General features: G+C 43.1%; 1 protein-coding gene across 2 annotated transcripts in view; it reads right to left on the bottom strand.

The window, feature by feature from the left end:
- Positions 1-12,403, bottom strand: part of emid1 (EMI domain containing 1) — a 162,593-nt gene that overhangs the window by 20,752 nt on the left and 129,438 nt on the right. For both annotated transcript variants that reach the window (XM_036598627.1, XM_036598628.1), the window contains exon 10: positions 8,470-8,559. In XM_036598627.1, coding sequence (XP_036454520.1) covers positions 8,470-8,559 — 90 coding nt within the window. The remainder of the gene's footprint in view (positions 1-8,469; positions 8,560-12,403) is intronic.

A 12,403-nucleotide genomic window follows, 5' to 3' on the forward strand; every position in this document is an offset into this window, starting at 1 on the left:
AAGCTGAGACTGAATAATGGACGTGTCACTGAGGTTACGATGACTTTATTTGCTAATAAAACCGATGCCTGACTTACTATTGACTCCTACTGACCGATATGCTGATAAAATTGCTGATATGCGTCTCAGAGGGACGCCGAGAGCCAGCTGTACAAAAACTCTCCACAAAAACTGTTTTTCAACCCACATAGTTTTAATTATGCACTTTTGTGGTCATAATTCATGTTTACCTGACCATTTCCCAAACTCTCTTTATCCTCAAACAGCTTTTAATACCACTGATCACATGATTCTTATCCACTGTCTTACACAGTTTTAGAATGGTTTAATTCATATATGGTTAATAGGCAGTTCATGGTATCACTGGGAAATCATTCATTAAAATTCATATTTTGTTCCACGGCGCGTGCGCCATCATTCAGCGTTACCATGGCAGCAGCGCCGAACAGAAGTTAAAGCCTGTAAACGGTGGAAAAGCAGCTCATCTCACCTTTTTCTCCTTCGTCTCGCTCTAATAATGAAGCTGAGAGCTGATCAGAGTTAATGATCTTCTCAGCGAAGCTCGTTCTGCTCGTTAGTTTGTGCTGATGATGCAGTGATTCATTCACGTGACGTTACTGAGTAGGATGAGCTCATGAGGGTCATTTCAGGACGCCGGTTCATCACATCAATGACAGATTTGAATCACTTACCTAAACGAGTGTGAACCATCGAGTCAGAGAGATTGGATTTGAGCAATGAGGCTTGTAATGTGAACGTAGCTAAAGTGGTTCAGGTCGGATTTGAAAAGATCAGATTTGTGTCCTCACAGCCCTGAAAACATCAGATCTGAGTCACATTCGGGCAAAAAATCTGATTTGTGCCACTTCAACCTGGTAATGTGAACGCAGCCTTTGCAGGGAACTACAAAGGCAATTGAAATAGCCCTACCGCTGTCAGGCTGACCAGCTGTGTAGAACTAAATGAATGGGTGGGGCTAAACTACTGCAGACCTACTAGGTGAACATATGCTAACGTGAGTGCACGGCTCCCCCTGCTGACCAAACTTTATAGTGTTTCTATTACGACGACTGGAAAGAATAAAATGTGAAATAAACAAAATTTCTTTGGTTTTTGTAAATGGAAGATTGTGCAGTGTGACTATTTTAAAATATTTAAACACTGTTTTATTGCAGAGATTCTTCTAGGCTAGGTTTGTTTTGTATAAATAGCATTTCCAAAACTCTGAACAAGCATCCTGTGGCCTTATTGTTGACATTTCATCAGCATAATAATTATCAAGAAAATGTGAACACAAATATTGACTCACACTAAATCCATGTTATCCTGGAGTCCCATTCTTGCATTATTGCCCTCAGTAACATATCCAGACATGTATAATTACAGTAAATACTGCATCAGCCTGAGCACAGCAGAAGCTAAAAGCATACAAATGGGTAGAATTATAACTATTAGGTCTGTGGAAGGGTTAGCCATATTCCTTCTTTCCTCACGGGCCAAAACACTGCAGACGTCAACTCACTGCCTCATTAAACACCTGATTCAGCTCATTAGCTAATTAGCAAGGCCTTCATGATCTGAATTCAGAGCGTGAGATGAGGGTAAACACTGATCTCCACAGCACTAGAAACCCCAGTTCGACACGCCTGAATTACACCATCAAACGCTGTCGTCATCACAAAACTGATTAACAGCTGCTTATCTGTGTTTGGTGGGGTTAATCAGTATTAGCTTGATGTTAGCTCAAGCTAACGTGAGCCCTGCTAACGTGCTAGCTTTCTCTCATCTTCATTCATTGTCTAGCATAAAAGATCTCGACATCAATGGCTGCAAAACTGAATCATCGATCATTGTTAATTGCCAATTAGGAATAATTGTCGACACTGGAAAACTCCAGAACTCCTGACTCTCTCACTGTGTCAGACTGATGAGAGCAGACTTTGCCAACATTATGAGGAGATGCTTAAAGTTTCTCCAGTTCATTCTCTCAAATGAGTTTCTCTTTGGCTGGCTCAGCTCCTCAGCCTCTTTCCCCTCGCGACGATCGGACAGCCGGGACACTGTAAAAGCTTACAGCGTTTAAATTTCTGCTGCTGTTGTCACTAAGGCCATTAATCACGCAGCACAACATGGCTATATTTTGTCTGTCAGGATGCTTTGTGAACTAACACTGCACAAATGGTGGCTCTACGAGCGCCGCTGCCACCACTGTCATCACCAGAGAATTTGTAGACAAGAGAATTACCACTCAGTAATGTCTTCTGGGTTTCTCAAACACTAGAGGGCGCTCCAAATGAATGGGTTAATATGGAGCGTTTGAGCACAATCATAATTCATAAATGCTTAAATAGGTTTAATATGAAAGAACGCATTCATTTTCTGAACACAGATAATCAGCATAAAACATTTTAACACCACTTATATTCTTAAAATTCTTTTGAACTCGAGTTGTAGGAGATTAAAACGGCGCCTCAGCCAATGAGCTGCTTCACTCGCCAACCAATCAACACTCAGCATTAACACTAGCCTTACTGCTGACCTCCTGCTGCCCACAACGCATTTGCTGCAGAAAAAAGGAAATATACAGGTGTTTTCTTTGCTTTTTTAGTGAAATACATCTTTCTACTTTCTATGAAAGGAATGTTTTGGGCGAGTGATTAGAAACTACAGGGAGATTCACTCGAAAGAGGCCCCGAATATTCTGTTGTAACTCCCGTTAGGATGAAGCAATCTGAACCCAAAAAATACACTACATATTTTGACGTGCTGCTCAATACTGTACACCACCATCCTGATGAGAAGTCAAGTGACTAAGGGGATAAGACGAAGGGGTACGGGGGTATGCACCCGGAAGTTGCAAACGGAGGTTAACCGTCTCGACGGCTGTCTGGCGCAGCTGTACCTCAGCGATCCGACACAGGGGCATCCTTGCTTGTTGGAAGGTCCATATACTGAGGAGCACATTGCACATTGTTTTGTTCAGATTGTTCATCCTAGAGAGAGTTATTACAGAATATTCGGGGGCTCTTTCGAGTGAATCTCCCTGTATTTTAACTTTTTTGATTTTAGCCGTTAAGCTCCATTCACTCCCATTCACTGAGGAGTGCTTTGCAGTCCTGCTTTTTGATATAATAGGGGAAATAGGAAGAGGCCAGTCTCCTCATTGACCGGCTCTGGTCATCGCTGCATTGACTGGTGTTATGTCAACAATATGGCAATGGCAACAAGTGTGACGTCAATGGAATGGAACGTGCAACAGTCGCTTATATCAGTGTGCATGTAAAATACCAACATCCACCTTTGTTCTGGATACGCACAATACTAGTATATATTTTTTCTTTTTGTATTCTTATTATTGGGATTATAGATGATATTGATAATAGTCCTGGTTAGTTAACCAAAAATCAGGCATTTATCTCAGGTTAACTATTACGCTTAAATTGAAACATTCCTACTAGACGCACGTTTCATCGTAGAGACGAAAGATGAAAGTGATGAATAATAAAACTGTCTGTGAAATTTGCATGTGCATCAGATTCGACAGTACGCAACTTAAGGGCCATTCTGTTTTCCAAGACTGAGCTGCTGTTCATCCCTGCAGCTACAGGTCCTCATCATGATCTCGCCATCTCATTCGAGAACTCTCTGATTGTTCCGTCTGTAGAGCCAAGAAGTCTTGGAGTGGTTCTGGATGGCCAGTTATCGTTCTCCGCTCACATCGTGAACCTAACTCGGTCATGCAGGTTCCTCCTGTACAACATCTGGAGGATCCGACCTTTCTTCACTCGAGAGGCCGCCCAGGTGCTCGTTCAGTCTCTTGTCATCTCACTGCTTGACTACTGCAACTCGCTCTTGGCTGGTCTTCCTATGCGGCCATCAAGCCTCTGCAACTCATCCAGAATGCAGCAGCAAGACTCGTCTTCAATCTTCAGTCACGTCACTCCACTGCTGCGCTCTCCTTACTGGCTTCCTGTAGCTGCATCAGATTTAAAACCCTGACGCCTAGAAAGCCAAAAACGGACCAGTTCCTCCCTCCCTGATGGCAATGGTCAAAACTCGAACTGTACCTTCGAGCTTTGAGTGCAGCTCGGCTCGACCCGCCATCCTTCAAGACGCGTGGAAGACAAGCATCAAGACTGTTCTCTGTCCTGGAGCCCAGGTGGTGGAACGAACTCCCACTGTCTGAACAGCAGAGTCTCTCGCGGTCTTCAAACACAGACTGAAGACACGTCTCTTTATACAGCACTTAAGTGAGCACTGAGTTAAGTATTCATTGTAATGTTTTGTGCTGCACTTATTGTAATGTATTGCACTGCACTGCGTTTAACTCTGTTCTTTTTTCTCTGGGTATCAACATGGACTTTTGTTTCCAGCAGTATCTGAGCTCAGGACTGGCTTTCTCTCTGACTTACTTGTAACTGGGAAAGATACTTTCTCTAGATACACAAAGCACCTGGATAAGAGTGTCTGCTAAATGCTGTAAATGTAAATGTCCATGATATGATATTGTCTTTAACCCCTTAAAATCCCAGGATTATTACAGACTAAGGCTTATTGTTCAGTAACTACAGAGACGCAAACTGGCCGAGCTGAGATTATAGAAGTGTGTCATAAAATTTGGCCATTTCAAGGGGTTGAATTATTAGTCAACCGTACATAGCGACTCAAAACAAACATGGTTGCAGTCTGATTTGAGTTTTTGCCAACGTTGTGTAAAACTTCTAGCCACGGTTCCTACGAATAGGTCAGCTGGCCTTTTGAAATGCGATCGTGCAGCGGGCTTTCTTGCACTGTAAGCTGTTTTGCTACAATCTTTGTGTAGCCAGAGGCCTGACTGTGTGAGATTCACCAGGCGCCAGTCAGAATCTGTGTTCATCGAGGCTCATTTACAAAGACAGAGAATCAAAAAGTGCACGCTGACATGCTAGAGCTGCTCAGACTGTGGCATACAGGCCAGATCAGGCCTGCGGATAAATCATATGCAGCTGGACAAACCACATGCGCTTTAGACAGTAGCTTTGATTTCCAATATCCAGTCCTGCCCACAGAATCAGAGAAGCCTTCTGTCCGAGGAAGGGAATGTGTTTCATATTTAAGGAAAGCTATTTTCTATTATCAAGTCTAATAAAATTAGAGTTGCTATGAGGCAGAGCTTTGCACAAGAAACTGTCCTCACATCGTCTGGGCAGTGTTAACTGCACAAGTATCATAAGTATAACATTCATACTATACACCGATCAGGCATAACATTATGACCTCCTCCTTGTTTCTACGCTCATTGTCCATTTTATCAGCTCCACTTACTATATAGGTGCACTTTGTAGTTCTACAGTTACAGACTGTAGTCCATCTGTTTCTCTGATACTTTGTTAGCCCCCTTTTACCCTGTTCTTCAGTGGTCAGGACCCCCATGGACCCTCACAGAGCAGGTACTGTTTGGGTGGTGGATCATTCTCAGCACTGCAGTAACACTGACGTGGTGTGTTAGTGTGTGTTGTGCTGGTACGAGTGGATCAGACACAGCAGTGCTGCTGGAGTTTTTAAACACTGTGTCCACTCACTGTCCACTCTATTAGACACTCCTACCTTGTCGGTCCACCTTGTAGATGTGAAGTCAGAGACGATAGCTCATCTGCTGCTGCACGGTTTGTGTTGGTCATCCTCCTGTCCTTCATCAGTGGTCACAGGACGCTGCCCACAGGACGCTGCCCACAGGACGCTGTTGGCTGGATATTTTTGGTTGGTGGACTATTCTCAGTCCAGCAGTGACACTGAGGTGTTTAAAAACTCCAGCAGCACTGCTGTGTCTGATCCACTCGGACCAGCGCAACACACACTAACACACCACCACCACGTCAGTGTCACTGCAGTGCTGAGAATGATCCACCACCCAAATAGTACCTGCTGTGTGAGGGTCCATGGGGGTCCTGACCACTGAAGAACAGGGTAAAAGGGGGCTAACAAAGTATCAGAGAAACAGATGGACTACAGTCTGTAACTGTAGAACTACAAAGTGCACCTATATAGTAAGTGGAGCTGATAAAATGGACAATGAGCGTAGAAACGAGGATCATAATGTTATGCCTGATTGGTGCATGTTTTGCAGCCTAAACTCTGTTTCTATGTATGTTGGTCTTGTTTTGACGTCTAATCTACACTAGCAGCACTCCTGGGCTGAACAAACTGAACATATGTTGACATTAAATCAGCGAATTATGTCGTTTTACAGTAAATGTTTTCTGTGAAACTGAACGGGGAATTACGCTCCAACTAAACCCAAATAAACCGCACTGATTTCAGTTTCGTTCCATGCTCTATTTAGCTGAATGGAAATGTGTGGCATAACTGAATTAAGTTCATAGAAACAATTTGCTTTTACAAAGTTACTTCACAAAATCCTCACAACTGAAATCATCATAATCAGAGTCAATATATCTAATATTTCCCCTTATGAGACTGTTGTTAAGATATAAATATTTTCACATATTGTAAGTCATTTTATCTGGTGAAATCATCTTTTGCTTGTAAGAATAATCCTGCAGTACTCTTAACAGGTTCATAATGAGCAATAATATGAGGTATTTTGACTAGATTTAGGATAATTTCACTTGCCAAGATGTTCTGCAGTGTAATAATATGTTATCATCACTTATCATGTGTACAGAAGAGGCCTGCACGCACACACACACACACACACACACACACACACACACACACACACACATGTGCGTGATGCAGGAACAAACTGCTGGGCCTGAATCCAGACTCTGAAATCAGATGAAACTCTGTACTCCCACTGCAGAACATTCAGAGTTTCTCTCTGTCCAACAGAGAGTCGTATTTTCTCCTCTACAAGAACATCAGACTCTGCTGTTTGTAATTGTGTTCGATTAGAGAGAATAATTTATGGCAGAGCGATGTGAACTTGGAGAAAAGGGCTGCAGTTCACAACTTGCTGTCGGCGTCAGTGGAACAGTACAGGCCGTGCAAAAATATTAAAACAGTTCAAATTCAGCCATAAATACACATTTTTCATCAGTTTTTTAAAGTACACTGCGAAAAACGGTCACTTTGCATGTGAAATGGTCTTAAATCTAGTCGATATATCTCATCTTTCTCATTTTGAGACTGTTGTAACCTTATTTTTAAGATCATTTATCCTGCCTTCCGCCCAGTGACAGCTGGGAGAGGCTCCAGCTCTTATCCCAGCTTATGTAGGCAAATATGTTTGCTTGTTTCTGAAACATACTTGAAACCAGCAATATTATCCACCAATACAGTGCAGTGAAATCACCTTAAGCAAGTAAAAAATGCCCAGAAATAAGTGAAATTATCTTCAAATAAGCTTAAAACATTCTCAAAATGAGAAATATTAGATATGTCAACTACATTTAAGACAATTTTACTTGTCAAGACACATTTTGCGCAGTGCAGGAACAGCAGATGAGTAAGTAAGAAGTCAATTTTTTCCTCCAGCACTCTAATCGGAAACTAATCCTGTCCCTGAAGGGCAATTCCACCGATCTTTCCAATTTTCTGCATACTTAAGTGGTTGAGATGTAAACAGAGTCGTTCAGAGTGGTTTGGTGTGAAACGCTCTGTTCTAGATAAACTTACAGAGTCAAAATTGTTCACAGTGGTGGTGATAGGAACCAGATGTCCACCTCTAAAAGCTCCCTCACAGGATAATGTTTTGGCATAAAACATATTTTTAAATCTATTCATGATGATTTATCACTATTTTCACATCATCAACGTTCCGTATAAAAACTCAGAAGACTCGTGTAGGTTCACTGGTGGTTTTGATAGTAAATAAAATGTCTATATTTGTGTTGTAGTCATGGCAACCCCTGGTTCCCATCACCACCACTGTACAGAAATCTGAACGATTTCACACCAAACCACTCTGAATCACTCTGATTACATCTAATTTTAACAAAGGTTGGTGAATTATGCAGCAATTTTGAAAACTTGGTGGAATTGCCCTTTAAGCATAGTCACCAAAGGTTTGAAGGCGCCAAGGTTTCTTCTGAAATTAAGGATATTAATAGTGAGTCTGTGCTGCTGTAACAGCCTCTACTCTTCTGGGAAGGCTTTACACTAGATGCTGGAACATTGCTGTGAGAATTTGATTGAGCATTAGTGAGGTCAGGTACTGATGTTGGATGGTCAGTTCTGGATCTCCAACTCATCCCAAAGGTATTGGATGGAGCTCCAACACTCCAGAGAACACAGCTCCACTGCTCCACAGCCCAATGCTGGGGGGCTTCACACCCCTCCAGCCTACGCTTAACATTGGGCTCATGAGCAGCCACTCCAGAGTGTCCCATTCTATTGGTTAATGCTTTTCTATGGATACAATACCTCTTTACTCACTCATTAGCAGGGCTGTCTGGACAGGTTTGGACGTATAGCATGGCTATCTATTTAAGGAAACACTGATTTAATGCTGTATTATGCTGGACTGACCTGTGGGTCCTGGGGGTCCCTGGGGCCCTTGTGCAGGGACAGCTCGGGGGTCTGGGAAACTGTTTGAGAGGAGCAGGTCCTTCTTCTCTTCTGCAAAATGTCAGAAAAGACAAACTCGTCACTGCTACTGAGTGTGTAATTACCTCTGCTGACCTACAGATGGTGCCGATGTGACATCAATAGCAGGATGCTGTGATTTCACTGTAAATGACAGCACTGACCGAAGCACTGAGGTTTTTAAGAGACGGACTTGTCTGATGGTGAGAGCTGAGCAGTAACCAGTTACATATTCAGTTCCATGTAACTGGGATGGATTTGAACTCTCCTGAATTAGTGTAAAGAACGGAATTTGCTTTTTGCTCAGTTACATTTTGGTCATTTACACCGGTCAGGCATAACATTATGACCACCTCCTTGTTTCTACGCTCATTGTCCATTTTATCAGCTCCACTTACTATATAGATGCAGTGTGTGCAGTGTGAGGTTTTTGAAACAGATATTTTAATGAAACTAAGTAAAACGTTTAGTTCTTTACAGTGGGAACGTTTACGCTCAGTTTTTGTGTCTGTCAGCTTCCATAGAGAGAGACACATCACTGTCAACCATTAGAGTCTTTGTCACTGTGACACATTAACTGGTTTTCTATTGTGTCTATAGACAGGGCATCTATAAAAGACCCCCATTTAACCCCCTAAAACTCTCTCTCTCTCTCTCTCCCTTTCTTTGTGCTACTCTCTCTCCCTCTCTCTCTGTTTTTCTGTCTTTCTCTCTATCTCACTCTCTCTCTCCTTTTCCATGTGCTTCTCTCTCTCTCTCTCTCTCTCTCTCTCTTTCTCTCTCTCTCTCTCTCTCTCTGTGTGTGTGCTTCTCTCTCTTTCTCTCTTTTTCTGTCTCTCTCTCTCTCACTTTCAACCATTAGAGTCTTCATCACTGTGAAACTGGTTTTCTATTGTGTTTATAGACAGGGCATCTATAAAAGACCCCCATTTAACCCCCTAAAACTCTCTCTCTCTCACTCTCTCTCCTTTTCTCCTTTTGTGTGCTTCTCTCTCTCTCTCTCTCTCTGTCTGTCTTTTTCTGTCTCTCTCTCCTTCTCTCTGTCTCTCTCTGTCTTTCTCTCTCTCTCTCTCTTTCTGTCTCTCTCTTTTTCTGTCTCTCTCTCTCTCTCTCTCTCTCTCTCTCTCTCTCTCTCTCTCTCTCTCACACTTTCAACCATTAGAGTCTTCATCACTGTGAAACTGGTTTTCTATTGTGTTTATAGACAGGGCATCTATAAAAGACCCCCATTTAACCCCCTAAAATCTCTGTCTCTCTCTGTCTGTCTCTCTCTCTCTCTCTCTGCAGGTGTGTGTGTGTCTGAGGTTATTGTAGCTGCAGGCTGGTCCGTCTCTCAGACTCAGACAGGAAGCCGCAGTAACACACAGCTCTTCCTGAGCTCTGATTATTCTGTAGGAGCACAAACTCCTGATCTCCTGACCATCAGGCCGCTTCTGCTGCCCTTCACTCTAATGCTGGCTTCAGGCAACTCGCTGCACGCTGAGAGTCGCCTGCAACATAATCTCTACGCAACTCGACAGTTACATGAGAAACAACCAGTGTTTGCAGCTCGTATATCTCTGATACACCGGTTTATTCTCGCTATATAAAGTCATCCATGTGGTGTGAAAGTGTAATTAGCCATTACGGTTGTAACTGACGTCTCACTCCTCCTGTCCAAGCAGCCTAAGAGGTTCATCGAGGATCGTCTCAGTCTCCTCGTCTGTAATTATGTTCATCGTTCGGACCCCAAAAGAATCTGAGCTCTGTGTAAAACTCCAGCTCTAAAATCTCTACACTGCTTCCAGTTAGTTACAGGTAGTAACTGAATGGTTTCAGCCCAGAATCCATCTCTGACACGTTTACAGAATATAAACAGAGTAGCTCGCCTAGAGTAGCTCGTACATCTTAAAAAGATGGTTCTTCAAGGGTTCTATATAGAACCATGAACACTCAAAGAACCCTTTGCATGCTGAAATGGTTCTTCAGACTGATGGAGAATGTGCTATAGGTGGTTCTAAGTTCACCAAAAAGGGTTCTTCTACTGCTACTCGACAAGTTTGACATCATAACAATAGCAGAACCCTTTGTGGTGCTATTTAGAACCACAACACATTCCCCATCAATCTGAAGAACAATTTCACCATGCAAAGAACCATTTAAGCATGCAAATGGTTCTATATAGAACTCATGGTTCTGAACACTTTACTAAAGAACCATTTTTTAGGAGTGTAGCTGTTTAAGTCTGATGACCTTCACTCTCTCTCTCTCTCTCTCTCTCTCACGCACACACACCTCTCCGCCCTGCTGTTTCAGCCGGTGCACATCTGGAAGTGGTTGAGTGACATCATCAGCGTCAGACAGACAGGTCTTTTCCCAGCATGTGACTGCGTCTAGTCTGAGTTACCTCCTGAAGGCTGTCACACAGACCCACCCACCGCCCCTGCGTCTCCTCTCGCCCTTCCTCCCCCTCCCCACCCCTCCGCTCCGCTCCCACAGTCCCTTGTATCTTCAGTGGAGGTCACAGACGGGAGCAGATTAGGACCCATGTCTAGATATGAAAGCCTGGAGCATCAACAAAACCACTCCTGAAACGAGCGTTCGTCTTTATCTCTGATCCCAGTCACTCATTCCTGAAGTGCTCCAGTAAACTGTGATGAGTCAAATCACACTTTCACTTCTCCTCAGGAACATTAGTGAGGAAAGTCATCTGCTTTTGGGGTTTAATTTCATTCTGATGTGTTGGTTCAGCATCTGTGCTGCTCTGTGATTGGTCGCTCCTCTTACTACGGAGATTTAGCACTTTATTTTGGACCAAAAAGAGTAGAAGAACATAAAAACGTCACTTTCTTTGCTGAAAGATGATGGATTTACTGAGAAGGTCCACTGCAGATTTACTGAGAAGTTCCACTGCAGATTTACTGAGAAGGTCCACTGCAGATTTACTGAGAAGTTCCACTGCAGATTTACTGAGAAGGTCCACTGCAGATTTACTGAGAAGTTCCACTGCAGATTTACAGAGAAGTTCCACTGCAGATTTACTGAGAAGGTCCACTGCAGATTTACTGAGAAATTCCACTGCAGATTTACTGAGAAGTTCCACTGCAGATTTACTGAGAAGGTCCACTGCAGATTTACTAAGAAGGTCCACTGCAAATTTACTAAGACATTCCACTGCAGTTCTAGAAGATCCTCTGTACATTTTTGCAGCTGCTACTTTTGTACTTCTACGTTCTGCCTTGCCCCTCAATCTTTCTCCATCACTCCAGAGAACACAGTTCCACTGCTCCACAGCCCAATGCTGGGGGGCCACTGCACACCGAATGCGTCGCGTTGTGTAGCTTAGCATGGCATACCTTAACATTGCGTAGCTTAGCATCACGTAGCAGAGCGCTGCTACAGAATGCTGGCAGGGAGAGCCGATAAAAGCTATTAAAGTTTATTTTACACACTACTCACACATATTGAGTGGAATAAAGCACTCAGCATCAGTGACATCAGTTTTCTACGTCTACACACTCTCACTGTTTTTGAGCTGAAAGACGTGAGCTGAAAAAGGGTAGTAGTTAGCTGAGGTAACATACTTTTAGCATCTGTCTGTTTATCAAAAAAACTGGTTGCCTTTCTTTGTGTAGATTTCAAGCCATGTGATCTACTGTGGCTTTCTGTGATCTCAGTATGGCCTTCATTTAATGTAGTACTGGTAAAATGCTGTGTGACGCACTGGGAAGCCATGGAGCGCCGCTGCCTGTTGACACCAGTGCATTTCTATGGAGATTACACAATGGGTGACCTTAAAGTACCTAAATTCAAGTGCGGTCTGGTCATTTGGTTTGGATATTCTTCTGGGGCGTGGCTTGAGTAGATCACCATCTATCATTTATTCAGGTCTGTAGTG

The sequence above is a fragment of the Colossoma macropomum genome, unplaced genomic scaffold (assembly GCF_904425465.1).
Source record: "Colossoma macropomum unplaced genomic scaffold, Colossoma_macropomum, whole genome shotgun sequence".
In the NCBI taxonomy this organism is placed as follows: domain Eukaryota; kingdom Metazoa; phylum Chordata; class Actinopteri; order Characiformes; family Serrasalmidae; genus Colossoma; species Colossoma macropomum.